The sequence below is a fragment of the Coenobita brevimanus genome, chromosome 13, assembly GCF_032717465.1.
Source record: "Coenobita brevimanus isolate Jiangsu-jjx chromosome 13, ASM3271746v2, whole genome shotgun sequence".
NCBI classification, from domain to species: Eukaryota; Metazoa; Arthropoda; class Malacostraca; order Decapoda; family Coenobitidae; genus Coenobita; species Coenobita brevimanus.
The window spans coordinates 57,979,223-58,007,090 of NC_136966.1; the positions used below are offsets into that span (position 1 = coordinate 57,979,223).

Sequence of the window (27,868 nt, forward strand, 5' to 3'; positions counted from 1 at the left end):
TATGGCGAGGCACACTTGTGGAGAGAGAGAGAGGGAGAGGGAGAGAGAGAGAGAGAGAGAGAGAGAGAGAGAGAGAGAGAGAGAGAGAGAGAGAGAGAGAGAGAGAGAGAGCTGTCATTATACTATTGCAACATCTCGCATTGCAGTACTTAAGGAAGATAGGTGGCCGCGGACAATCTCTCTCTCTCTCTCTCTCTCTCTCTCTCTCTATTTATCTATCTATCTATCTATATATATATTTTATACAAGGCAACATCTGACGGGCTAAACTGTAGGCTACATACACAATCAGAACGCACACACACACACACACACACACATGAACATAACATTCTTCTCCCCTCCTCCCTTTCTCTCTCTCTCTCTCTCTCTCTCTCTACCAGTCAGGTATATCCAAAGATTAAAAAAAAATAAAAAAATAAAACATATATTAACTTTAAAAAGGCGAAAAAAAAATTAATTGAAAGAAATACGAAGGAAAATTTTGGAAGGAAAACATTGAAAGAAAAAATATCTAAAAATAGGAATATATTTTGAGAGAGAGAGAGAGAGAGAGAGAGAGAGAGAGAGAGAGAGAGTCTATGTAACCAGCTAAACGAGGTGTACAAGTCTTTTACACAAGCATGTACTTTCCTGTATTGCAACATGGCAGTTTGCAATGTTGACTCCCATATTGCAGTGTTGAGTGCAATTTTGAGTGTGAGAGAGTGAGTGAGTGAGAGCAAGAATGTGAGTAACTGAGAGTGCTGGTAAGTGAACAGGCGTGAGTGTGAATGAGAGAGAGTGTGTGAGAGGTGGTATGAGAGTGAGAGAGTATGAATGAGTGTGAGAAAGTATGAGAGTGAGAGAGTGTAAGTGACCAGCGAAAGTGAGAGAGTATTAGTGAATGACAATGAGAGTGAATGTGAGAGTGACAATGAGAGAGTGCGAAGGTCAAGAGTGAGAGTGAGTCATTCTGAGAGAGCATTTTGAGTGAGAGAGTTTGAGTGAGAGAGAGTGCGAGAGAGTAAATGAGTGTGAGAGAGAGTGCGAGAGAGAGTAAATTAATTCTGTCACACGATTTGATTCTTTCTTTCTTTTTTCTTTTTCTTTTTTTCATAGAGTGAGTAGAGAGTTTGAATTTTCCCTAACACCTCTCTCTTAGCTATTTATTCTTGGATATGGCTGGTGAATATCCATTGGTCAGTTATTTATGTAGAGTATGGCGATGTTGGAAGGATTTAGATAGCACTGAAGAGGACAGTAAGGTGGAACAAGCAAAATAAATCGCTTAGGAAGAGGTGTTGGGGAGCTTCATGTAGAGTATGGCGATGTTGGAAGGATTTAGATAGCACTGAAGAGGACAGTAAGGTGTAATAAGCAAAATAAATCGCTCACTCTCTCACACTCTCACTCACACACACTCAAAATGCACTCAACACTGCAATATGGGAGTCAACATTGCAAACTGCTATGTTGCAATACAGGAAAGTACATCCTTGTGTAAAAGACTTGTACAGCCTTGTTTAGCTGGTTACATAGACTCTCTCTCTCTCTCTCTCTCTCTCTCTCTCTCTCTCCCTCTCTCTCTTATATAACTCAACAACGCATGATACATTCTTACTTACACAATGCAAGAAATGGGTCGCACACACACACACACACACACACACACACACACACACACACACACACACACACACACACACACACACACACATCCTCCCACACATACACCTCCCACACATACACCCTACCCCACCCCACATACACACCCTCCCCCCACCCAGGCACACACACACACACACACACACACACACACACACACACACACACATACACCTCCCACACATACACCCTACCCCACCCCCCACACACACACCCTGCCCCCACCCAGGCACACACACACACACGCACGCACACGCAATTTTCATTCATCTAAAAAATTACACGACATACCACACACGCATCTACAGTGTCTATCAAGAGAATCTCCTTGGTTACTATTGGAACTCGAAAAATTAATCTCATATATTGGATTTTTTTTTTTTTCGAAATAGTTTGGGTTAATAATATAGGACGGTGCGGTGTCGTGTGCGAAAAAAATAAATAAATAAATCGCTTAGGAACAGGTGCTAGGGATATCAAGATCCACTTAGAATTTTACCCTGTGAGAGAAAATTGTCTCCTCTCTCTCTCTCTCTCTCTCTCTCTCTCTCTCTCTCTCTCTCTCTCTCTTTCTCTCCCTCTCTCTCAAACCCGAATTCTGAGTGGGCCCAATTGTAACCAGTGTGTGTGTGTGTGTGTGTGTGTGTGTGTGTGTGTGTGTGTGTGTGTGAGAGAGAGAGAGAGAGAGAGAGAGAGAGAGAGAGAGAGAGAGAGAGAGAGAGAGAGACGGCCCTATCACTGTGGCGTCATGTGCGTAACAAATCGCTAAGGAAGAGGCGTTACGTATCCTACACACACACACACACACACACACACACACACACACACACACACACACACACACACACATACTAGCAGTAACACGTAAACATTTAAAACACGGATCTTTTTTATACGTATTTTTTTTTAACACCAATAAAACTAAGATTACTCACACGACCTCAGAAGATGGCGCGAAGGAGGCTGAGGTCCTGGTGTTGTGCCTTTCTTTTGACCTGAGGGGAAAAGAGGGGAAAATAGGTCAGTTTGAGGAGGGAGGGGAGAGAGGGGAAGAGGGGAGAGAGAGGGGAGAGAGAGAGAGAGAGAGAGAGAGAGAGAGAGAGAGAGAGAGAGAGTTAGAGTCTGTGAGGGATACGTAAGGGCGGTTATGCTAAATATAGTGCAACATGTCATGGGCAATTGAAGTGACACATGACACACACTTATGACACATGACACCTATAATTCACCTAACACTATGGGGGGGGGAGTGTCTCTATCCATCTATCTATCTCTATGTCTATCTATCTACAGCCAGACGCCTTAATCCTGGAAGGGGTGGCTACAAACAAATCGCCTCCACATCATCCTGTCCTACACCATCAGGCCGTAGGGAATAAAGAGGAGGCACACCAAGAGGATGAGCTGTGTGTAGGAGACATGTATGAGTGGTTGTCTACTGCCCAGACTTGGTAAATGTGGTTGAGTTCCCCGCCTGGGAGTGTTGTGCAAGGCCAGCTGTGTGTAGGAGATATGTATGAGTAATAGTGGCAGCTCCGACTTTGACTACCTGATAATTTGGCTGAGTTCCCCGCCTGGGAGTGTTACTGAATTATGTAAAGTAGCTACAACGCTGGGTGGTAACCATATCGCCAATAAATGGGTGCCTTTTGGTCTAGTGGGTCAAGGCGCCCCAACCAGACGTGGCGTATTAGGGCTCAACACCGAGAGCTGGTTGGGGTTTTATCGTTGACAAATGCTACTCAGGGATGAAAGACCGTTCACCCTGACCTTACATGTCTGGATTGAATAGCCTAGCCCAGGGCCCCTACGCTACTGGGGGGGGAGAGAGTTACTCAATTCCTTTACATCATATGTTACTTAATTATCCGTGCATTATGTATGAGAGAGAGAGAGAGAGAGAGAGAGAGAGAGAGAGAGCTCGGGTGATGGCCAAGTGTAGGGTCAGAGTGAAGAGGCTCGATCTGACTAGTAACCAAGGAGACTCATACCCACCTCATACGTAACCACGGCTTTAGGTGTGTGATTTGCCCAGTTCCCTTACATGAAACCATTAATATAGTTATAAATACACCCATACGCCAATTACGCTGGGGAGGCTTACGTACGAATATTTATAAATGTCGCTTGCGCAGGTTCCTGGGTTCGTAGTCATGAATTTTCTTAAGATTTGAGGGCGTATTCTAGAGGGTTTTGGAGGTTCGTAGCAAATCCTAGTTAGCGATTTATTTACTTATTTATTCTTATATTATTATTATTATGGTGGCGACCATCATCCACTCACTTGATGTAGTGCTGCCTACTTCTTCCTTAGCCTTTATCATTCTTTTTCTGTGCCTGCCCTCCTCTCTTCCTATTTCTCCCATCTTTCCTGTCACTACTTAATGCTTTTCTTTCCGTTACAGGTGGCTTTACATTGAGTGACAAGCCAAATGGTTTCCTGTCAGCCAAGAGACCATTTGCAACGCTGGGTGGTAACCATATAACCAAACCATACATGCTCCCTACGTGTCAAGTGGGTTGGTGGAGGGTTTGTGCCCCTCCCCGTAAAACAAATAACTCAGAGTCAAATGGCCACCCTATACGGGATTATGGCGTCTGGCAATAGATAGATAGATAGATTAATATTATTATTATTATTATTATTATTATTACTATATTACTACTACTACTACAATTAATATTACTACTACCACTACCACTACTACTATTGTATTGTTGTTATTATTATTATTATTATTATTATTATTATTATTACCACTACTACTACCACTACTATACATAATACACCTTAACACAATCTTGCATGTCAGCCCTATCATGTCCATTTCGAAATAATTTACTTTAATAACATACAAGATAATATTGGTATAATCTTCAGAATAAATCGGTATGGAAAAGGTGTTACGGTACATCCAAATTCAAAATACGATCATAAGCTTATTTATTCCTAAGCAACCGAACTCTTCAAAGTCAGGTTATACTCCGCTCACTTCAACCTGGCCTAAAATTGCCATCTCTCTATCTTGAATGCTGGGTTTCGGGAAATTGTATGGCGCTAGTCACGAAGAAGTGCTATGGAAAAGTGCGGGACTGTAGTACTGATCCCCCCCCCCTCTCTCTCTCTCCTTTTTTTTCTACCCTCAAAAATCTAAAAAAAAAATAATAGTTACGAAAAGGATTCTGATCGTAAGTTTGTTTGTGAATATGGCCCTGGATACGCCCCTCCTGTGTGTGTGTGTGTGTGTGTGTGTGTGTGTGTGTGTGTGTGTGTGTGTGTGTGTGTGTGAGTGTGTGTGTGTGTGTGTGTGTGTGTCTTTCACGTCACTGGCGGGCCCGGGCAACTGTCACGAAGAAGTGGGGGTAGGGGGGGAGGAGGGGGGAGGGGGGATTTGAGGGTAGGGGGGGGTGGTAATCTAAACGTTCATCTCCTCCATGACTCATACATTTCTCTTTCTCTTATGGACAGTTATAGTCCGTGCGGGTACACTCCTTTCACCTCACCTTGGCATAAATTCTTCTTTTGCACACGCCCCCACACCCCCCAAAGTACACACACACACACACACACACACACACACACACACACACGCAGCCTGACTTCATGATCTAGATGACGTACACACAATATACCTCCTGAGTAACTGATTTTGTATATGCCTTCATTTTGCTCTTACGGTACTGAAAAATATATAAATAAAAAATAAAATAAAAATAAAATAAACATGTAATATCCAAAATAAATCGCTTAGGGAGAAGTGCCAAGAATGAAGCCGACGGGACCCCACTAGGGCAGGGGGGGGGGGTCGGGGAAGGTGAAATCGGGCTTGGCAGTACCGTAGACTTTTCAGGTGTAAATCCTAACACCAATACACTTATGCCGAGTCTTAATCTTCTCCTAGAATACGACCCTTCATGAATACAGCAGAGACGATTAACCTCTCCAGACCGAGGGGATTTAATCTACTTCCTGACGATTTTACTCAGGTTAATGGGCCCCAGATAGATAGAGACAGATAGATAGATAGACAGACAGATATGATGAGAGAGAGAGAGAGAGAGAGAGAGAGAGAGAGAGAGAGAGAGACCTGTACTCTATCCACTATAACTAGGCGTAAAATTTGCCATCTCTCCACGCTGACCTATAACAAGGGATAAACACAAGAATATATATATTTTTTTCTTTTATTTTTTGCAAACGTCCCTAACCCTTCCAGCTCAGGTAATGGCCAGGTGTAGAGTGGAGGATTATTTTCGACTAGTAACCAAGGAGACTCATGCCTCCCTCCTAACACCTGTTCCGTAGCGATTTATTTTTTGATATGACCGATCAAAATCCTCTTGTGCGTTGTCAGAGCAGAGTATGACGATATGGGAAGGATTTATGTGTGTGTGTGTATGTGTATGTATGTACGAGTATGTGTGTATGTATGTATGTATGTATATGTGTATGTACGTATGAAAGAATGTATGTGTATCAAAGTGTGTATGAGTAAATATGTATGTGTGTGTGTGTGTGTGTGTGTGTGTGTGTGTGTGTGTGTGTGTGTGTGTTGGCAGACTTAACAGAGATCGCGTGTCACTCCATTTGCCGTTCTGGTCCGAATTCGATATCCTTGTCATTGCCTTCTCCCTGCCTCGTGTTCTTGCTTTATCCTTGCTTTATTTATTTATTTATTTGCTGACTCACACCATCATTATCTCACTATCTTTAATTCTTTCTCACTCTGTCATCCTTAAAATTTTCTTAAGCTGATTCAACCCCGTGATTCACACTATTCTCTCTCTCTCTCTCTCTCTCTCTCTCTCTCCCATTTGGCCTAAAACTGCCACCTCTTCATTCTGAACGTTAAGCCTTAAAAATTATCGCTAAAGACGATGCTAGTCACGAAGAAGTGCCGTATACAAAGGATGTGGGGCCACGGCACTATATTTTTCAGTCACACACACACACACACACACACACACACACACACACACACACACACACACACACATAATGATTGTTACGAGGTCATCACTGCCTTGACCCCGTTTGACCCAGCGCGATACACGCCTGACCTCCCTCAAAAAAAAAAAAAAAAATATATATATATATATATATATATATATATATATATATATATATATATATATATAAACAAATAAATAAATAAATGGGGCTAAATTTTGTGCTACATTAATGGGCTATATTTTGAAATCATACGTAATATTATGACATTTCCCCTGAGAGAGAGAGAGAGAGAGAGAGGGGGGGGGTTCCGCATTCCCTTGTCCTGTCTCAGTCACCCCTGCTTTTCATTCATCCCCCCCCCTCCCCCCGTCACACACTCAGATACACAACATTCCAAGTGACAGGAAGTGTTACAGCATCTCTCCTGCAGTGTTTCATTTTACATAATTTTAACATTTCTGTGTTAATTATATCGCTTTAATATCGACACCGTTACAAGTGGGTGCTGAGGTGTATGGGAGCAGAATAAATCGCTACGGAAGAGGTGTTACGTAATCTCCAAACCAATTTAAAATACAAAGCTTAATATGACACTATTTTCCTAACATAAAAAATAGTACAGTACATCATTTTCCTAAGTAACAAACAATATTACATTCAAACACTGTACACCATTTTCCCCACATAAATAAATAAAACAGAGTAACTAAATAAATCAGAACCCTCTCTTGCCATTTACCGCAAACACGAATAATTCCACTTGCGAAACGCGAATTATTTTGAACTTGGCGCCGTTTGCGTCCTTACACAAGCAGTGCGTGCGTGCTTGTGTAAGGCAAATTCCAGAGCTCGTTATAAAGAATCTCAACACATTTACAAGGAATCTCAAGCAATTTTTTCAAGCGAGTATTCATAACTTTAATCCAGTCGTAACATATAAAGTTTTTTTCGTACTTTTAAATTGACGCGTCTCCATAACACTTTACACTATTAGCATAAAATTGCTAGTTTCTTCATAGTTTTTTTCTTTTCAGTGTTACGAGTCTCAGTTTAACCTTAAATTATTCGTATTATATAAGACCGTTTTTTCGTACTTTTCAATTAACGAGTTTACATACCATTCAACTATTTGTATTATGTAAGATGTTTTGGGTTTTCTTACGTTTGTATCTTTTAATATTTACTGTAGCTTGACTATGAACTGTTTCGTCTGTGTAAGCCAGTTTGTCAGTCCCTGGGTCATGACTCAAAATTTGGTCGCCAAGCCATATCGAGTGGGTCTGCAAGGATCTGTAGTGACTGTCTTAATTTCTTTGCAGTCCATCAGTGACGCACCAAAGATCCGAGATGCCTACAGTGTATTGAGGTTCAGATTAGGCTCTGTTGGCGAGAAGGAGGTTGAGATAACAGACCCTTCATTATATTTATTCAGTAAGGCCACAGTTGTCGTCTACCTTCGTGACGCATAGGCATAAGCAAAATACTTTCACTTGTATCACTGGCTGATTTATTTACTACACAATGAATGGATTCTTCTTCTATTTTTAGTATCGAAATGTGAATGAAAGCAGTAATTCTTATCAGTCACTTCCACGCCAACCACTACCTGAATGTCAAGTCGCAAGGAAACCACTGGTGTGTGTGTGTGTGTGTGTGTGTGTGTGTGTGTGTGTGTGTGTGTGTGTGTGTGTGTGTGTGTGTTTTATACAGATGTAAACTGGAAGGATAAAAAATAATCTGTACGTACTGCTAAACATATGAACGTACAGTAATAAAAATCTATGGAATTATGACGTAGTATGAGATAATTACTTTACATTTTTCCAAGCTGTCGCGGCATTAAATTTTGTCTACGGTAAGCATGTTATATTACCGATAAATTATTTCGCCATCACCTGTATTAACCTGCATATATTCATCACCTGTATAAATCCGCATAAACGAGTATTAGCCTACCGCTGAAATTTATCCGTGTGACGTCAAGGATCGCCGAGACTGACTCATTTCCAGAATGTGGGTCGCTGCCGAAATAGGTTAAGAAACACCTATTACAATCGAAGGCAAACGCAGGTACAAAATAATCTGATATACAGCTTACAGATAGTTTTGTTTTTAGTACCTTCTTACCTTAAAAATATCTCCTCATTTGATTATAAGATGTTTGGTAGCTCTAGGATTGAAGGGAAAAGATAATGCAACTAATCTTTCACACAATGAGGTTAGCAGTTAGTGTGATTGCAGACCTTTTCACTTTATTTCGACTGTGAGGTACTTGCCGGCTGTATGAATAATGCCAAAAATATATGAAAACCTATGGACAACTCAGTGATATTTTTGCTCTCCGTAATTTGAATGTGAAGTGTTTGTCGGCTGTATGCGGTAAGTCTTTTCACCGAGGGCCACTGGAAAAAACAAGGTTAGGTTAGGTTAGGTAAGGTTAGGTTAGGTCAGGAGGCTGCTGGTGGCCCTCCGTGAAAAGACCGACCCGCTGCATGAATGACGACAAAAATACATGCAAGCAAACTATTACACAACTCAAATTCTGTGTTTTGTAATTTGATTTTGAAGCTTTTGGCGGCTGTATGAGTTGGGCTAAAAATATATGCAAACTTATCGAACTCAAGAATAGTTTTGCTTTCCGTAATTTGGTTTTGAAGTGTTTGGCAGCCGTATGAGTTCATGAAAACGAAGACACAAGTAATTTCACACACCATTCATGCTTAGGCGAGTCCATGAATACGCTCCAAGATTGGTAACAGATGCGCTAAATCCGTCACGCAGACACTAGGCAACCCCGGCGAGCTATATGCAGGCACGCGCTGAAATACTCGGGGTTGACTTTTATGTGACACTGTATCTGTAATTTCGTATCAACTCTTCCTCGGCGACTTACTATGATTATCACATCTCAATATCTACGTGTATATTATTCAGGTAAACTAAATCGATATTAAAAACGTTGCAAAGAGCATACAAAAGGTGTATTTTCCAAAATAAATCGCAAAGGAATAGGGACTAAGGAGTCTGTGCCTCCTAAAATACGACCATTACTCTTTCTCGTGGTCTACCTAATAATCACTTATACTGTCTCTCATATACAATCACCTCCACTGCCCCCCCTCCCCCCACCATCTCTCTCTTTGGTATAACACAAGCTCATTCACTCTGGCTGGATGGCTGTATAATAACACACTTATTCCCTCTCTCTCTATTTCGATGACTTTATGGAACTCAACTGACGCTTAAGATAACACTGATATTTTACTTTCACAAAACATGCTTATATTTTGTCATAGTAAGGACAAGTGGGTGACCTGCATGTTTAATGAGGATGACACCCGGCATATTAACCCTCGACAACCGTGCATTAGGCACTACCAGATGGTATACAGAAGTGATGATCAGAAAAGGGCCAGTGGGTAGAATGTAGAGGAATTATTTGATGGGAAGTACAGGCAAATGTGTACGAGCAATGGTAACGATCCGGCGGTTTGTGTGGATAAATGCAACAGTTATGGTCTGTCTGTAGGCGTGTGTGTTGTGTCTGCACTTCCTCTCTGGAGTGCTGCCAACTTCTAAGGGGAAAAGGCAGTCACCAAAGTGCTGGCATCAAGATAGTGTTGTGTTCAGAGAGTTATATGTCAATGCACTCACGGCTGATTTCAAAAATGTCATGACGCAGAGGGCTATGTAGTCTACTGCTTTCTTTGCCTGATGAGCTGCCAAATGGATGATTCCAAGACAAAGCTGGCCACGTGAACTGTGTGAAAGCCCCCCCTTTTTTTTTTTTTTGTTAGTTCAAACAGATTTACGTCTATCGACTGCAATAGGTCATTAAGGGAGAACCACAATGGGAGACACTGACGAGGGGCAGCTGTGGTGTCCACCCAGAAGCCAAACCTATTTTCCTCACCCTAGCCATGGGAAGGACCCTGGTCCAGCCCTGGTGAGGTGCTGTCTATCACAAAGAGGTGCTGGTTCCCTGGACAGTGTATGAACTGTACTGTATCTGCAGGATGGTCCCACAGACACAGTTACTTTCCTGTGGTTAATGGGTCTGCTCAGCCAGACTGGGGCTTAGCTACAACAACAACAACCAGCGAGGCCTTAGACTGAGGAGGGGATGTTCTGTGAATTGCACCCTTCTTCTAGTCCTGTCACTTCATCAATTCCAGCTCTGGTGTAACTCTTCTTGACCATATACCAAGTTATGCTCCGGACAGCACTGGCCTGAGTCCAGGATGGAAAACAGGAGTTTCTCAAGGAAACTACAATATGCCTTAGTGACATGATATGCCTGGGTCATCATCCCTGCTGCTGGACTGCTAGATGTTTTGAAGGAGGTGAACAAGAAGATGATGCATCATTCCTTAATACTAACATGTACAGACCTTCGGCAATTTTCAAAGAAAATACTGAATCACTTATTCATCATCATCAAGAGCTCTTTTCCCACCTAAGGATGGGGTTAAGCTGGGTCCAAAGAACAAGAAACAACTTGACAGAATAAGAACTAGCCAAAGTCAGTCCAATGAAACAGATCATATTCTAATTCACTCTCATCCAAGCCCCCAGAATCCTGCCTCAACTGCACTGGCACAATTTCCATCATATGCAACAAGTTAAAAATGGGGTCCAAACCCTGATCATACAGTCCTCTGTACAGAATTCTTCCAAAAAGCATAACCCATGGTCAGTTCCCTAGCCTCATCCACCTCCATACCTCACACTCTCACACACCCAGTTGCCAAATCTAACCCCTTTCTAGGTCTACCATGCCTCCTCCCAGCTTCTGACTCACTTGAATACAACTTTTTCACCAACTGTTTCACACCCATTCTCTCCACACTGCCATACCACCTAAGCACACTCTGACTGGTGTTCACATTTCTCCTTTGTCTGCATCATTCACGAATCACATTACAAGTATTCCTTCCATCAACTTTGCACTCCACACACACATTCCTCGATAACCCCATTTCCACTGCTTACTCTTAACTCTTCATATTTATGCTACACCACACAGACACTGACACAGTAACACCAACTGCACTGTTCCTGCAACACATGACAATTCAGAAGTGCAACACATGAATCACAATGTATACATAACTCATACACTGCTGCTACCAGACAATTTTCTTCACATTAAGTGAGCTCCTTAGTTGTGAAGGGAATTAATAAAGGCTGAATATACTCCCTCCAACCTGAAAACTTTCCCCTTAGCTTCACAAAATCATCACATGGTAGAAAAAATCAAATAAATACATCAGTGGAGTTACCGGTCAGTGGTTCAGCCATAAGAGACCACTGTACATCCCTGTCAGAGCCCAGACTGTGGAAAAACCTCCGACCAAAGCTTGGATTTGAACCATGACATGATAGTACACACTCTCCTCTGACCCAAGACTTATACCAACCATGTTATAATAGTGTCAGTGCACAAGGTCATATGGTTTGGCCATATGAGGAGGATGGAGAGTGAAAGACCGACTGACAATGTGCGTAAGTGAAGTGGAGAAGGAGACTGGGGGATGAGGTTGGATGATGGGGTAGAGAGGTATATGAATGAGGGCACAGAATACAAAGGATGATGTGAAAAGGTAAATGATTGAGGGTAGGGAAGACCAAGGATGAGGTGGAGGGATGAGATGGGGTGGAGAAGTATATGAGTGAAGGTGGTGTGAGTTGTGAAAGGCATTCTTATGGCAGAGGACAGGATGACATGGAGGCAACTTGTTTGCAGCTACCCCTTCTGGGATTAAGGCATCTGGCAATAGATTGATTGATAAACATTGCTTCTGTGCTAGACTATATTTTAAAAATATATCACACTCTTCTGTAACAGATGTAAATTCAAAATCATGATGAAGTTCCACAGATAAAAATACACCTATACTTGAAATTAAGCATTAATAGTCAGTAGCATCCCATGTTTTAACTAATTCACTCTGAAGACATTATTCTTATTTCCTCTGCTCTGCTACCAGAAAATTTACTCAGCCTAGGATAGCACCAGAGTAGTGAAAGGGTTAATGAAGGCTGTATCTAACCCCAACATTTCTGAAAGTCTATATCAAGGTGAATAAAATCATCTGGACACAGCAGGAATGAAGTACCGTATTATGTATGCCAGTAATTCAAACGTGTTAATACTGGTGAATCTTTACTTTTTCCGATCAATGCAAATGAAGTCCTTAGTATAGTCCTCAAAGTTGCATTCCAGTGGGCGAATTGGCGGAAGTTTCATACGGCCCAACATCCCACTATAAAATTTAACTCTATTGAGCCCATTGTCGGTGTCCAAACCTTGACTAGCATGTGTGTTTTGGCCCATGGAATTCGTATGGCCATTCATTTCTTTTGTGGATTTTGTATTGCCACCGATTTCATTTGCGGAGCTGAAAGGTGACTGGTTAACTTCCTGTGCGGCATTGGTCATATACTCTGTGAGCCAGTACCCTCGATGATGAGTCCTCTTTGCCTTTTTCCTTGCCTGTTCTGTGTGTTCGTGCTTGGGGGGCAGCACAGCGGGATTGAAACGCATCTCACTGGGGTTGTATGTTTGAAACAATTCATCCATTGACCTAGAAAGAAGAGTATGTTAGTTTTGTTTTTAACCTACCTTAATTTACTGTCCAAGCCTGTGAGGTAGAGCCAGGATTCCAAAGGCTTGAATGATGTGAGTATGTGTGTGAGTCTGGCCATTTCATTGGGCATGCTGTTGACAAGTTCTCCTACTTTTACACTTTCTCTTTCCTTGTTTTCTGGATCCTAACACACTCAATCCTTAGGTGGGGAAAAAAAGATGAGAAGATACAAAACTTGAAGAAACAAGTCTGGCAGATACTGAGCATGAACAAAAGGATAGAGCAGTGAAGTACTAACCCTTTGTCTATAGATTACTAATTTCTTCACCTAACAACAGGTGATTTAACTATTACCATCTCAGCTAGGGCACTAAATACATTAAAAAGTGTCAAGATTATTGCCTTGCTGAGAATATAGGAACCGTATTTTATTCCAACATGCAATGATCAATTTTAATTATTTAGCCCAAAGAAACTCCAAGCAATCAAAAGGTTACCATTCATGCAACAAAATGGGAAACCTTATTATAGCATAAAAATGCAGCCAAAGGAATAACAGAAGTCACCCTTATGTTCCTTTTCTTTTATAATCTTTCTGCAATTAAGTTAATTAAATTACACAAAAATTGTTAATTAAAGTCCCATTGCTATTGATATCTCATCTGCCAGGGTCCCATAGTATACAGAAACAGTTGTAAGGAAAAGGATGAAGTATTCTGGAGCACATCCCTCATGTTTACTGCAGACTGCATGTAACAGGAAGCAATATCAGTATGGAAATATTGCTGGTGTGAGCTACAGTATGTACAAATAAATGACAACAGATATCATCATCCTATCCCTTATTCCCAACAAGAGGAGTAGAATACAGCCCTAGGAAAACAAATGGACATATTTATAAGAATCATCAATGGTGTCTAGTGCAATGGACCACTTGCCCATCCACTCATCATTCAAGGCCTCAAAAATCCTGGCCCCTCAGCACAGGCATCCATCTCGTACACAATAATATGTTTCATATGAGTAAGCTGCCTTTACTACACTTTTAGGACAGGGACAATTATGTTCAGTACCAAGTTACAAACATTATATTCCTTGCACAGCCTGATAAAGATTCCACTTAAGCTAACCCTTTCCAAATCTGTTGGCAATTTATATTACTTTTGTGTGTAATGGGAAAAACTGCCCAGGTAGAAACAGGAATGCCCTTTCTCTAAGGCCCAACAGTCCTCCTACCTTCCAACCACCTCCAAAAATCACCACTTTACTGCTAATACCCACTGTCCATACTGACTACATGCTATGGCTGTCTCATTCAGGACTTGTATAATATTACAGTATTAGTCGGGGTGTACCTGTTACATGTCAGTGGGTCCTGTGGAAGATTACTACAGTTTATTTCACTGAAAATCAAGTTATCAAAATGCTTCCTTCTTCTGCCTAGAACTGGGGGGGGGGGGGGGGGGGAAATGCACTGCTAAAAAGTGGAACAAGAGTAGTTACCTTCTGGTGAGCGTGTGGGGCAAGACACCATCCCCCTGCAGGGGCACCCCTAGCAGCAGGTGGAGGGACATCTGCTGTACTGTGCTGTGGTAGTGACGCTGAAACACCAACAATACTATTATACCAAACTTAACATTATTTACATGTCTTTATAAATTTAAGTACACTCAGGACTTCAAGCTAGTGAAACAATGGGGTAGCTGGGTTAGTACTGTAGTATATTAAATCTTTCACCAGTTCTGTCACAAGTGTTTTATTCTGGACTGATCATCTGTTACTTAATGCATAAAGAAAATAGCATTAAAAAACACAGCATGCGCAATTGGTTGTGCCCCAGCAAGAAAAAGGTAAAAGAAAATACACATTAATGTCAGATAGGTTGGATCTCCTAGTTTCTGAAAAGTTTTAGGACAAAATAATGGCCCAAACCAAGTAAATATAGTAATCTTACACAAAAGAACCAACATGTGATATCATTATTAAAATTACATTCAAGCTGCTATCGATAGTGCCTTGTCTGACCTTGGAGAGATGCAGTTCCCAGAGAGATGTAGCCCCAGCGTTGCAATGTTGTGGGTCTACTGCCTCCTCCATGTACACACCAGCACAGCCTTCATTCTCCACTTCTAGCAGGGCTTCAGCAGATTTTTGTTCCTGTGGGTACAAATAAATTTTATGGCTGTACTCTGCTTCATAACGCCTCTACTTTGCGATTTATTTAGCACATCAGACCACACCTTAACAGTCTCAGTATCAACATGGTCTGCATAGTAACGTACAAGAGGACGCTGAGGTGTGATGTTGAAAATACGCCACTAAGAAAGGAGTTACAAAATCTCCAATGCAATTTACAATACGATCCATAGTTATGCTGTACATGTAACCATCATCCAGTTATTTACTGTCACTTCAAGAGTGTTGGGGCCTAGAGACAAGGTATTTAGTCCAGACATTTAACACATGGAGTGGCCAGCTGCTTGTCCTTGGGTGGTTTAATGTGACTAACCCTTAACAATCCACTCCCAAATATGGCTGGGAAACCTTTTGATGTCACACATCATAGAAAAGAGAGATTAATGATCAATCAGAATATAAAGGCAATCTCACCAGCAATATAGATCGCAGTGTTGCCAGTGTGATAACAGAGCCATTGTGTAGAAGTGTGAGGGACAGAGTTGCTAGACGCTTGGTAAAGGCCAGCATACGTTCATGGCCTGCTTTTGAGAATCGGCCCAGCAGTATCTGACGTAACGACTCAACCACAGTCTGAATGTCATCGTGGTTCTCTCCTGCAATAAAACGAGAACGTGAGAAAAGAGGACAACTGTACAGTATGTCTGTTCTAATGTGATGAAGATCCCTAACACCTATCAGCTTAGCCTGATGGCCAACTGTATTCTGAATGTAGGGTTGATATGACTAGTAACCAAGGATATTCGTTACTTGCTCATAACTAACAATCATTGATTTCATGCAACCATAGCTTATTATTCAAGTTGTGAAGTAGACCAGTTCCATGATTGAAAAAACTGGCTGGTAAATGCTGCGTGGAACTCATTCAAATACGAACTTACATCAGGTCAAACCCCGTTCTTTGCAGCTCAGTCATAACTGGTTACGACAACCCACGTCATGGTCAGTATGAAGGCATGTGGCAACAGTCTTACACCATCAGTCATCCTGTCACCATAACAATGCTAATGTCTGAAGCACTGAAGGAATGGAAAGTTTCAGCAATATCAAAAAACTTACATACAACATTCAGCCCTCACCTGCGCTGATGCTGAACATGTTGCTGAAGAGGTACTGATAGAAGGAGTGAGGGTCCAGGGTGAGCACTTGTCCCTGTCCAGCCAGGATGGTAAACACAACCTGGATGCAGTGGAGGGATTCTCGCAGCTTCAGTGTTCCTTCATTCATCAAGTCTCCCAGGGTTTTGAGAAGGTCAGCAAAGTACTCAATGTTTACCAAGTGTGCGAATCTATGGATGAGATAAAAATTTGAAGTGAGAGGTGGAGGAGGAAAAAGGAGAAATTAGTAAAGAGGTATGTAAGGAGAAAGAGAAAAGAACATAAGATGAATTTCAAGAAGTGAATGCAGACTACTGTACAGTACTTTGAAAATAGGACAAGTATTTTGAACAGAGAGAGACTGAAAGGTGAGGAATCAAGATCTGACATCGGACTGTAGTGGATGGATGAGTATGTATGAAGATGCACATAACAGGATGAACCTCTTTTAAACCTGGATGGTTGACATTAACTGTAAACGTTAATGATACTTCGGATATCTTTTACGTGAATTACAATAAAATTAAAATCATCATTCTAACCGCTTTAATTCCACCCTGAGAACGGAATAATGTAGGGTCCATAAAATAACATGATAAAAAATGTATGGATGGGTTTGTCTGGGAGGCTGTCTTCATCATTAATTTCAATACCTCACTCCTAAGAATCCTAAGAGGGGATGGCCATGATAGAGCTGCTTCTATATATGAACATTCTAAACACCAGCCCCAGTCTTACTTTCAAGAACTTTCTCCGCAAAGCAACATGTCAAAGGCTTGACTGATGAGTGAATTATTGTGTGACCCACTTCACAGGATCCTGTAGCAATTGCTCTTGCATTTGGTGCCTTCTTTTTTCTATTTCTGGATGCTACCCATCCTATTTTTTTAGGGGAACTAAGGTTAAGATGAAGATAATGAAAGTACTCCTGTAAGTGAAGAGGTAAAAATCTGAATGTAACAAATTCTTTAACTACCAACTTTGCCAGGCCTTCCAGGACAACTGCATTGAGTCTGTTGTTGGGACGTCGCTTCAGGACATGGATGTAGAGGCCAAATATAGTCTGTATGATAGACGCGTGGTGCTTGTTTAGTGCTCTGGCTTTACGTCCTTCACGAATATCTTTCATTTGCTCCTCAAGCTTCCTCTTTTTCTTATGTACCTGGAACATGCAAGAAGTATATTATAGTAGTAGGAGGTAGTAAGGAGGTAATGCGTGGTAATTTATATGATATCAAGGAAGAAGGAAATGTATGGTAATTCAAGCGATACAAATAATATTCTAATATGTTGTACTGGGGGTCCCCAACCTGCATATAGGCTGTTCTAAAATGGAAACTAATGTCAAACATTACTATTGGGGTTATAAAAAATGGTACCAAAACAGTACACTACTATACCACCCTATATATAACTGCCATATACCAAAAATATGTAAAAATGAATGCAGGTACATACAGTTTTACAAAACATTATCATTCACAACTCTTTTCTCAGCTAAGGATAGGGTAAGAACAGAAAAAAAAAAAAAAAAAATACTGGAGATGAATCAGCAAAAGACTGTTCAATTACAAAGGAAACAGCAATTTACCTTAACTATTAAGCATTTATTTTTGAGGACCTTACAGATTAAGAATTATGTAAACTGGACATACGTATGACTGAAATTTTCTTTATTTTCTTGTCTGCACAGTGCTGCCTATATCATGAGTGGCTGATTTATACAATACTATGTAACTTAGCCGTGATACCTGCTGTGTCTTTTTTTTTTTTTCCCTATACAATTCACTCTCACCAGACAAATATTCCTAACCCCTACTGGCTTGGTTGATGGCCACCTGTATTCAGAATTGAACCTAAACATAACCAGAAACTGGACCGACTCGTTTCTACCTCATAAGTAAGGCTCGTCAAATTTCATGCAATTATAACTTAGTACAGTATTCAAGTTATGGGAGTGGCCCAGTTCCATCAGCTGAAAACAAACCAACTACAGTATTCCAGCCCTCACCTTTGCCTGAAGTCTTGATCTCTTTGCTTTATTCTGCTCCAACAACTTGCGCACCAGTTTCTCCTTGTGCGTCAGTTTATGCTTCGTCGTCATGTGGTCATCTCTGTCTGCATCAATCCCAGCTGTCTTCCGAAGTTTTGGCCCCAGAGCTAAAAATATGCCTATGACTTCTGGACGCACTCTAAACTGTCTTCGTCGTACCAACTGGTCAATCTTTCGCACTACCTAAAAATTGAAAAGTTGAATATGGTCAGCAAGCACACACTACAGTAAGAATAATAATGTATCTACTATCCTATCCTATGTAAAATGTTTAAGATTATACAACAAACTCTAAATTCTCTTTTCTGTACCAGCTGGTCAATCTTTCACATGACCTAGAAACTAAAGGAAGGCTGGTCAGCTAGCATACATCAGCTTTAATATACAGCATACAAATATGAGTCACATTTTTATATGCATTCTAAATACCATAGTCTGCTTACCACATGGTCAGTCTTTCGTACGGCCTAAAAACGGGAGGAATTAATATGGTTACCTAACATACAGTACAGATGCAATATACAATTAATAAACATGGCTACAACTTCTGGATGCACTCTAAATGCTCTCTGCTTTATCAGGAGAAGTGAGAAGCAGAGGTGATGAAATATTATGCTAACAATTTTCCACAACAGTACACAGACTTACCTCCAGAGTCACTTCCCCACTGATATCATCCTTGAAGACTTTGGTAAGGTAGGATGCCACTGACTGAAACACCCGATCGTCTTGGTGGTTCAGCATCGGGATCAACACTTGAATTACGTTTGGTGTGAAGTTGAAGTGCGGGTGTTTTGTCAGCAGCTCACCCAGGCATCGCACCCCCACCACACATAATTGCTGTAAGGGAGGCACGGGGAAGGCAAATTTGCATAAGATTACCAATACAATCATAACCTTTTAAACCTACAGACATCTATTACAGTTTGAACTTGGGTCTGTATTCTCATTGGTAAAGAAGGCTCCCTAGCACCTTTTCCTCAGTGATTTATTTCTGGATCCCTGGCACCTCTTCCTCTGTGATTCATTTTTGGATCCCTAGCACCTCTTCCTCAGTGATTTATTTCTGGATCCCTAGCACCTCTTCCTCAGCAATTTATTTCTGGATCCGGCTGGTTAATATCACTTTGTACCTTACTTACGAAAAGTATGGTGATATTAAACTTATTTAAACAACATAAAAGAAGATAGTAACATTTAATGAGCAAAATAAATCACTTAGGATGTGGTGTTAGGGAGCTTCCTCAACCGACAGAATGTGGGCCTAGGTATCTCCTGGTGACTTTATGGTGCTTAGATTTTTTTTTTTTTTTTTTTTTTTTTACTGGATGGATCAGATACATCCTTCATCAACCCCTTCAATATGAAAGATCTTTCCTAGTTCAATGAAACTGTCCAGAGGTAGCAAAAATTAACAAAACTATTAGGCTATATCTCCTTTGTAAAATAATTAACATTTTCAAGACCGTGACATCTTTTTATACAACATGTGATAATAGTTTTAACCTGGGCTTCCCTGCACATGAAATCCACATATACAGGCTCTTTTAACAGATTATAATATCCCGTAAGTGTTAACTCTACGAACCCAGCTGGACTACAAATATGCTTCCAAGGGTATAGCATACTGCAGAAGAGTAAAGCAGATACAAGGCAGCGACATTAATGATTCTTCAAGGAATAACTGGGAAATTATTACCGTACAGTAAACAGACAGCTATGCTTCCTAAAGGCATAGACTATTGTATGGAGGTAAAACAGACAAAAGACAGACACATTAAAGAGGCTTACAGCATTGAATAATTTGGAAACAGGTACTGGTGTGGAACTCTTCACTCAGCACCCTTTTTCTGTGTATATGGTGTTCCTGGTTGAGCTCATAGCCATGGTGAACTGTGAATCTATGCATACTGAGACTGCACGTACAGAAAGGGGTCTCTTATGTTCTTGCTGCCTCCTGATTAGTTTATGTACCCTTGGAAAATAAAGACCAAGATAATAAAAACAATATAAATACTAACCGTGTGCATTGGACTGACAGCTTTCTTCTTGTCTTTGCTGCTTGCCATCACCATGTTCTCCAGTCCCTTGAGGTACTGCTGGTAACCCACAAGCAGCTGGTTCTCGTAGGTGTGAAGCCTCAGTGTCTCCTTTTTCACTGAAGATGGAAACAAAAGGAAAAATGGTAAAATCTCCAGTAATGCAACAAGAACACCTATTATCCAGTTCTCTCTCCCCCCCTCCTCCTCTCTCTAACATCTCAACATCCCTAACACTCACATTCAATTTAAAAAAAAAAAAGAGAATGCTACACACAAACATACATCACTACACTGATGATAATTATAAGTTTCTGTGTCTAATAAATGAAGGAAACTCCTATACCTTGCTTATATAGATGGGTGAGTTGTTTTACTATACCGTACATGTTCAAGTCTTTTTCATGAATCCTGATGGACACCAGATCCACACTGCCAAGGAATAACACCTGTCACTGGAGAAATGACTTGCTCCAGCTACATTCTACACACCAGTAAAGATGTGGAAGGCACTTTGAAAATAAGATGAAAAGTGTATATGGAAATCTGTTCAACTAAGTGGTAGGTTTCTGCGAGTCTGTACATGTCTTCAAGGAAACTCAACAACCCCACATCACCTCCCCCCCAAGTTGACTTACATTTGATAGTTGTGTCGTGCTTCTTGATGGAGTACTGAGGAATGACGCGGTGGAAGATCTGAAGCAAACTGAGGGCCGCATATTTTTTCACAGTCACTTTTACATCAGGGTCACTCTCATTCATGAACTTCAGTATATGTGACAGGGCTGAGATCTGCGAGGACGAATACTGAGTTAGTTTATCTATCTATCTCCAGGCAGGTTAAGTTAGTCTATATATCCCTCTACAGCCAGGAGCCTTAATCTCAGAGGGGGTGTTTGAAAGAGTGCACCCCACATTACAGTTTAGTCAGTTCATATAAAGAGGGCCAGACATATTTCATCACCATCATCTCATACTTCCCATATTATCATAAAAATTGGGGCTTGTCAGGACTATTTCACTTGTTTTAATAATACGGTCCCAAATCTTACTTTCATCTTTACACACACACACACACTCTCACCATTACTATCGCATACTTTACTACTGCCTTAGCTACTCACTCTTTCCTCTGGGTCTTGAAGAAAATTAGAAGACAAGCACCCGATCTGCACCTTCTTCTCATCCAGCTTTGCCTGTCTCTCAATCAGAAAATCCACTGTTGTTTTTCCCTTTGGCTTCTTCACTTTCTCCTCTTCCTCCTCATCTGTCTCTTCATCCTCTTCCTCCACCCTCTCTTCATAACCCTCTTTCTCTTCCTTGCCCAACTCCTCTCCATCTTCCTTCTCTGACGCTTCTCCCTCTTCAGCCTCTTTGTTTTCCTCTGCAACCTTCTCTGTGTAGTAGATCAAATTATGGTAAGTGACAGGCAGAATTAAAAATGGAGAAGTAAGTGGAGGGGAACTAGTGAAAAACATTGAGGAAGATTGGGAGATAAGATTAATGGATGGAGACTGGTGGAACTAGAGGTAACTGTCTGCTTACTTGATGGGTAAACTGGCTTCTGATGGCATTCACACACTTAGAATAAAAAATACTGGTATGTTATTCACCCATTTCTTGCCATACTCAACCTGACTTCATCACCTTCAAAATGAATGGCTGCAAAAGACAACCTAGCATACTTTATGCTGAAGTATACACCAACATACTGTATGCTAAAAAATTATTCTCTCCTGCTTATAGTTTTTGTTACACCAGTATAACTTCCATTTGGTGGTAAAGGAGGCTGCCTTCAAATGGTGGTATGGTACTGATAAAACCAGGTGGCTCTGCTGTCTAGTTGTACAAACATCCCTCCACTCCCCTTCTATCCCCCAAAAGAAGGGGAAAGGACTGCAAGAGAGGACATACTCACCACACACAATCACAACACAGTCCTTCAACTTAATATCCACAATAAACCTCTGGGAACAACCAGCTGAAGTTACCAATTAGCTGCAGTTCACTGGGGTTACAAGATGAGCCTGGGGTTGCAATGACAACAACAACAACAATACCACAACTGGTCATCTGTGCAAATAAAACACTCACCTGCCACTTCAGCAAATCTTGGCACCAATGCTCCTTCTGGTGTCTTGATGGGTAAGAGGCTCCTCATGTTATCCGGCAGTCGGTTTTTATCAAAGTCTCGCATCTGATCTTCAAAAGCATTTTCTACTTCATCTTCCTCATCCTTCTTTCTTTTGGCACGTTTACGCTTCTTCACATCTCTGATAACGAAACACCAATTTGCATCATCATCATCATCATCCTGATCTTTTTCCCCACCTAAAGATGGAATGAAGTTGGTCCAGAAAACAAGAAAGGACACTGTGATGTGGACCAGACACTCAACAACACACCATTTCAGTCTCAGGTATTCTGTTTCCACCTAGCAATTTTAAACATCTGCAGATATCATTTCAGGGTGGTTTCCTTTACACTGTACATGCACTTCACATACAGCATTATCATATTTCACAAATGGTAACTACATGTCTAGTAGGTTGGTGGAGGATTAGTGCCCCTCCCTGTAAAACAAATAACTCCAAGTCCCTGGCCACCCCGTTTGGGATTATGGCATCTGGCAATAAATGAATGATGAACAAATGGTAACACTTCTTTCTTTTTTTTCAAATGCTCAATCTATTATAGACTTGTTTCTTGTCAAAGTGGCATTACATATTACAGTATTAAAGCAATAAATAAAAACCATGCCTTGGATTTAAACTCATTATGTGCCACATCTGTTTGAAGAATCTTAACCCACTAGACAAACAGATATTCATTTGTTGGTTATACAGATATCAATTAATGGATTAAATCTAAATACCACACATGAAATTAAATACAGCAAAATACACCCCCATCAACTGTCGCTTTTTAAAACTTTACTGTCTGATCTGACATTTCCAGTATACCGTGAACCGGGGTGACTTCGTACGATTTTGAAGGTTATTTCATCCTGACACAATTTATTTTGGCCAAAATACTGATGTTAAGTATTACATACGTACGTGAGCCAATAACCTGTAAGTATCTAACAGCCAGATAATCTCAGTATCTCCATCTAGACGTAGTAAAATATTTTATAGGTGTCCGAGGTCACCCCGGACTGGGGAGACTTCGGACTGCCTTGGGGTGACCCCGGACACTCATTAGAAATGCACTGAAATGGGCCCCTAGTAGCTCAGCTGAATGTTTGGACAGTTCTGGGGGGTCTTCGGACACTGCGCGACTTTTAAAAAAATTGCTGAAAAAAATACAAAAAAATACAGAAAAATTACAAGTAAATAGTAGTGATATATAGCAAAAATAGATGAAAAAATAAATTTTCCATTGACTTACAACCCCAGTTTAGTTGATTATACATATACATTATAGGGAGTACATTCCCACGCTATGCGCAGGTTAAAGGCACGATTGTGACTGACTGACCGGACGGTTTAAAGCGTGCCGGCTATTTAAATGCCTAATTAAAGGGAACTTGGAATGGAGGAACAGAAGATAGGGAAGGAAAGAGCTAAAGAGTGAAGGAGCTTGGGAAGGAATGAGAGAAGGAGCTTGGGAAGGAGAAACAGGAGTTAGGAATGAGGAACAAGAGGAGGGAGTGGAGACGAACTATAAGGATATCATACCGGTACCGTACCATATGGTAACTTAAATAATATGTGTTCTCACATCATATTTCTTAGCAGCAAAAACAAAGATAAGCATGCAGACTGTGTACATTGTACAAAATATGTTTTATTACATATAAAAAAAGCAAATTAGATATGCTGTCTGACCTCAACCCTTTAAATATCCATTGTCCGAAGTTACCCCTTTAAATCCCAAAAATGCGTACACATTCACTCATGTCATGTTTACATACATTTAAAATGCAGATTTTAACCCTTTCTCTGTTCCAATCTTCAAGTTAGACGTTAAAGTAAACCTCTAAATGTGTATAAGCGTGCGGTTTGTTATGATTCGTTCACACCAGACCAAGTTTTCCCGTATTCATTTTTTCACCAAAAAATAGCATTGTCTTTTTTACAATATATTCACCAGTGGAACATAATATTTTAAAAAGATAATTATACATAACATTTTACAAAACCTATGCAACATTATCCCGTTTAAATACAGTATACGATATCTTTCTTCGTTTAGCAGCTGCGTAGCATTTAATCTTTTTATGCAAATTTCGTCCGAAACCACCCCGTGTCCGAATTCACCCCGGCTCACGGTATTAAAGAAAAATATTTAGTAAGACTCCAAAGCTATGTAAACATCAAATCTGACAGTTTCCCCATTTAGTGTATACCAGCTGCATGGAAGAGTTGCGATATCCGGGCATGCACCACTGACTTACAATAAAAACCATTTGCTTCGTGTTTTGGTACTCACTCTTCAATCATATACTGCAGGTCTTCTGGGTCAATCATCTGCATCATCTCGTCACCTGCAGATGCCACAGCACAGTTTAATGTATCGTCCTCATCATCATTATCATCACCACCATCACCATCCCCACCCTTATTCCTACCAAGACGGCAAAACATACAGAAGCATAACAATATTAAATATAAAAAATCCTTTATCCATTAAGTATTTAATCTAATTACTGGCAGCAGCTCTCCATGGTGACTGTCGTTCATTAGGCTTGGTAAAATCCATCTCAATATAGTAGTCCAAGTTCTAGGCTCCAGGACCAAAACTAATAAGTGGAAGCATCAATTTGGTGAAAGCCATCTGTCCTAAACTTTTTGTTCTAGACCCTGTACCATCTCCAACAAGCTGACAAAGCAAAATGTAGCTAAGAAACCCTAGATTACCTTGCTACCAATAGGCAACAGAGATATTAAAATAAATACCTTAAGAGAGAACCAGCCCATTGTAAGGCAGGAGAAAACATAACTACTGTGCATCTGATACACGTGTTAACACTTATAAGCATGGGGTTCACAACATGACTTTAACACTGAGCACTTGAGACTGAGTGCCCTGCTGAAGAGTGAATAAAATGTGTGGACTGTTACCCCTTTAAGCTGCTGATGCATTTTTCACTTTACCCTTGCCATTTCCACAATATCTTACTCAGCTTACTGTTGTCTTTTCCAACTGGATGGGTTAGATAAAGTCTTACTGATCTCTGTCACTAACAAATATCCTTCCTGTGTCATAATTTACAACTGGCTGGATGCATCAAGGGTAAACTAAGGGTGAAAAAGGTCATCAGATTAAAGAGGTTAACAAGCCAGTGGCCACACATCACTTTCATGAGGTGGTGACTGTTAACCATATACTACCTGGTAAGGCTAATTGTTGTACATGTAACACTAACCCAAGTTTTTATAAAGATCAATGGATGGTACAGTACGGTAATTGGTTCAAAGATGCTTTATATTTTCGCCAGGATACCACAAGATTAATTTCCTCCATATAGTTCAAATATTTTGGGCTGGAGAGGTTAATACCTTTCTTGAGTATACTTGTATTTATCTACTTAAAGACAATGTATAAAGGTTTTTAAAATTAAAGTACAGTACCGGTATTAATCTCTACATTCCCACCCACAAACAAACAAAAAATCTTATGTGGGGAGGATGGAGAATGAAAGACTGACTAAGAGGGTGTACGTAGGTGAGGTGGAGGGAGGGAGAGGGAGGGGTAGACCGAGGATGAGGTGGAGGGATGGAGTTGAGAGGTATATGAGGGAGGGGGGGGTGAGTTGGGGGGAGTGGGTGACAGAGTGACTTGGAGGCGTTTTGTCTGCGGCCACCCTTTGCGGGATTAGGGCGTCGGGCTATAGATAGATAGATAGATAGATACAAAATATTAACTCCAAAGACACTTAATCTTACGTAACACATCAACACCAAACACACACAACACCAACTGACCTGTGACTTCAGCAGTGAGTGGGTAGAGTTCTGGTTCCCGCTTATACCGTTCACGTATTTCTATCCTCCTCCTCTTCTCCTTCATCATCTCGGCAAACGTCAACTTCTTCTCCTGCTTCTTGCGTGCCTTCTTCTGATTACGTTGTCCAAGTGTCTTCACTCCTTGCTTGTTTAGCTTGTATTTGCGAATATTGGACATCTTGGCATGGGACAGTCCCTTCTTCTTGGCCTTCTTGGCCAGCTTGCTCCCTCGTTTCTGTTGGCCAAACAAAATTAACGTATTCAGTACATTATGATACAACATACTGTATTATAACGTACAGAAGTACGCACTGTATAACCTGACCTGACCTTACCTCATCCAACTTAAAACAACTTATTTCTACCTAACCTAGCTAACCTGAATGATTTGGTGACAAATAAGTTTTGGGTCTGAACTGACTCATTGTCCTCTGCGGGACATCCCTGCCGACGTTAACAAACCTAACTTCCTGTTCTTGACTAATGTGATCTTTTCAGAGATTTTAGGTGTCGTGAATGAATTATACAATCTTCAGTAATATAAATGATATTTCCACAGAATCTGGATATCATAAATGAATTTACAATTAAAATGGATAATCCCTGAGAAAATTTTCATAATCTGTTCATGTCTCTCTTGCACTTTGTCCATACCTTCTCTGTATGTTAGGCTGTTTAGCCTATAACTTACAAAAATACCAGTTTCTTATCATCATGGGAAAAGTTAAGGTCATTACTAGGGTACAGGAAACCATGAAACTTTATCCGAAATGGTAAAAAAAAATAACTGGCCTTCAAATACTTATTCAGATCATTCATCAATTCCAGATCAACAAGTACTGCATTACTGGTACCAGCAACTGAGTACAAGAAGACTTATCAATTCCCAATTAATTCCATATGTATTTATATTTCATAATGTCCCTGGTCCATTCACATTCATCCCACCGCCTTTACTTACCGCCATGGCTGAATATCTGCGGAATCAACGTCGTCCTGCTGCAGAATCAATTTAACTGTAGGTCACACAGAAGCTCCAAAACTTGCACAGCTTGAAGATTTATACTGGAAGCTATAATGGAGGAATTTTGGGATCTTCCAGTCCGTCAACACCACATCACACACGTGCATCACCTGACAACAAGCTTTGGAAATTTTGTCCGTGCTTAGGTTCGTCGCATTCAATAAAAATCCCAGTTATTCTAAAGATTTCAATATCAGCTCTGAACAGGATAAAGCTGTATTACTTCTCTATATATTTTTTCAAATAAGAATAGTAAAGCATCTCGTTTAAATGGATTAATCTGTTATTAACCAAACATCAGCCAATGTCGAATGACC

The 27,868-nt window shown here is 40.7% G+C and overlaps 1 protein-coding gene across 1 annotated transcript; it reads right to left on the bottom strand.

Moving 5' to 3' along the window:
* Positions 1–12,407: 12,407 nt before the first annotated feature.
* Noc3 (Nucleolar complex protein 3) lies at positions 12,408–27,624 on the bottom strand. The gene is made up of 15 exons (XM_080285549.1): positions 27,489–27,624; positions 26,507–26,762; positions 25,011–25,065; positions 22,671–22,849; positions 21,701–21,972; positions 21,215–21,368; positions 20,559–20,695; positions 19,186–19,377; positions 18,496–18,720; positions 17,465–17,646; positions 16,467–16,675; positions 15,802–15,983; positions 15,217–15,348; positions 14,695–14,792; positions 12,408–13,188 (listed from the first exon to the last, which is right to left on the bottom strand). Exons 1-15 carry the CDS (start codon positions 27,492–27,494, stop codon positions 12,768–12,770), a joined length of 2,700 nt encoding a protein of 899 aa, XP_080141675.1. The 5' UTR covers positions 27,495–27,624; the 3' UTR covers positions 12,408–12,767.
* Positions 27,625–27,868: the final 244 nt, after the last annotated feature.

What these genes read in the sequence shown, in the direction of transcription:
- Noc3 (XM_080285549.1), bottom strand. An exon ending in ACTCACTGCTGAAGTCACAG is followed by an intron (nt 25,066 to 26,506) that starts GTCAGTTGGTGT and finishes TGGCATCTGCAG; the next exon opens with GTGACGAGATGATGCAGATG. An exon ending in GGGAACTGCATCTCTCCAAG is followed by an intron (nt 14,793 to 15,216) that starts GTCAGACAAGGC and finishes TTGGTGTTTCAG; the next exon opens with CGTCACTACCACAGCACAGT.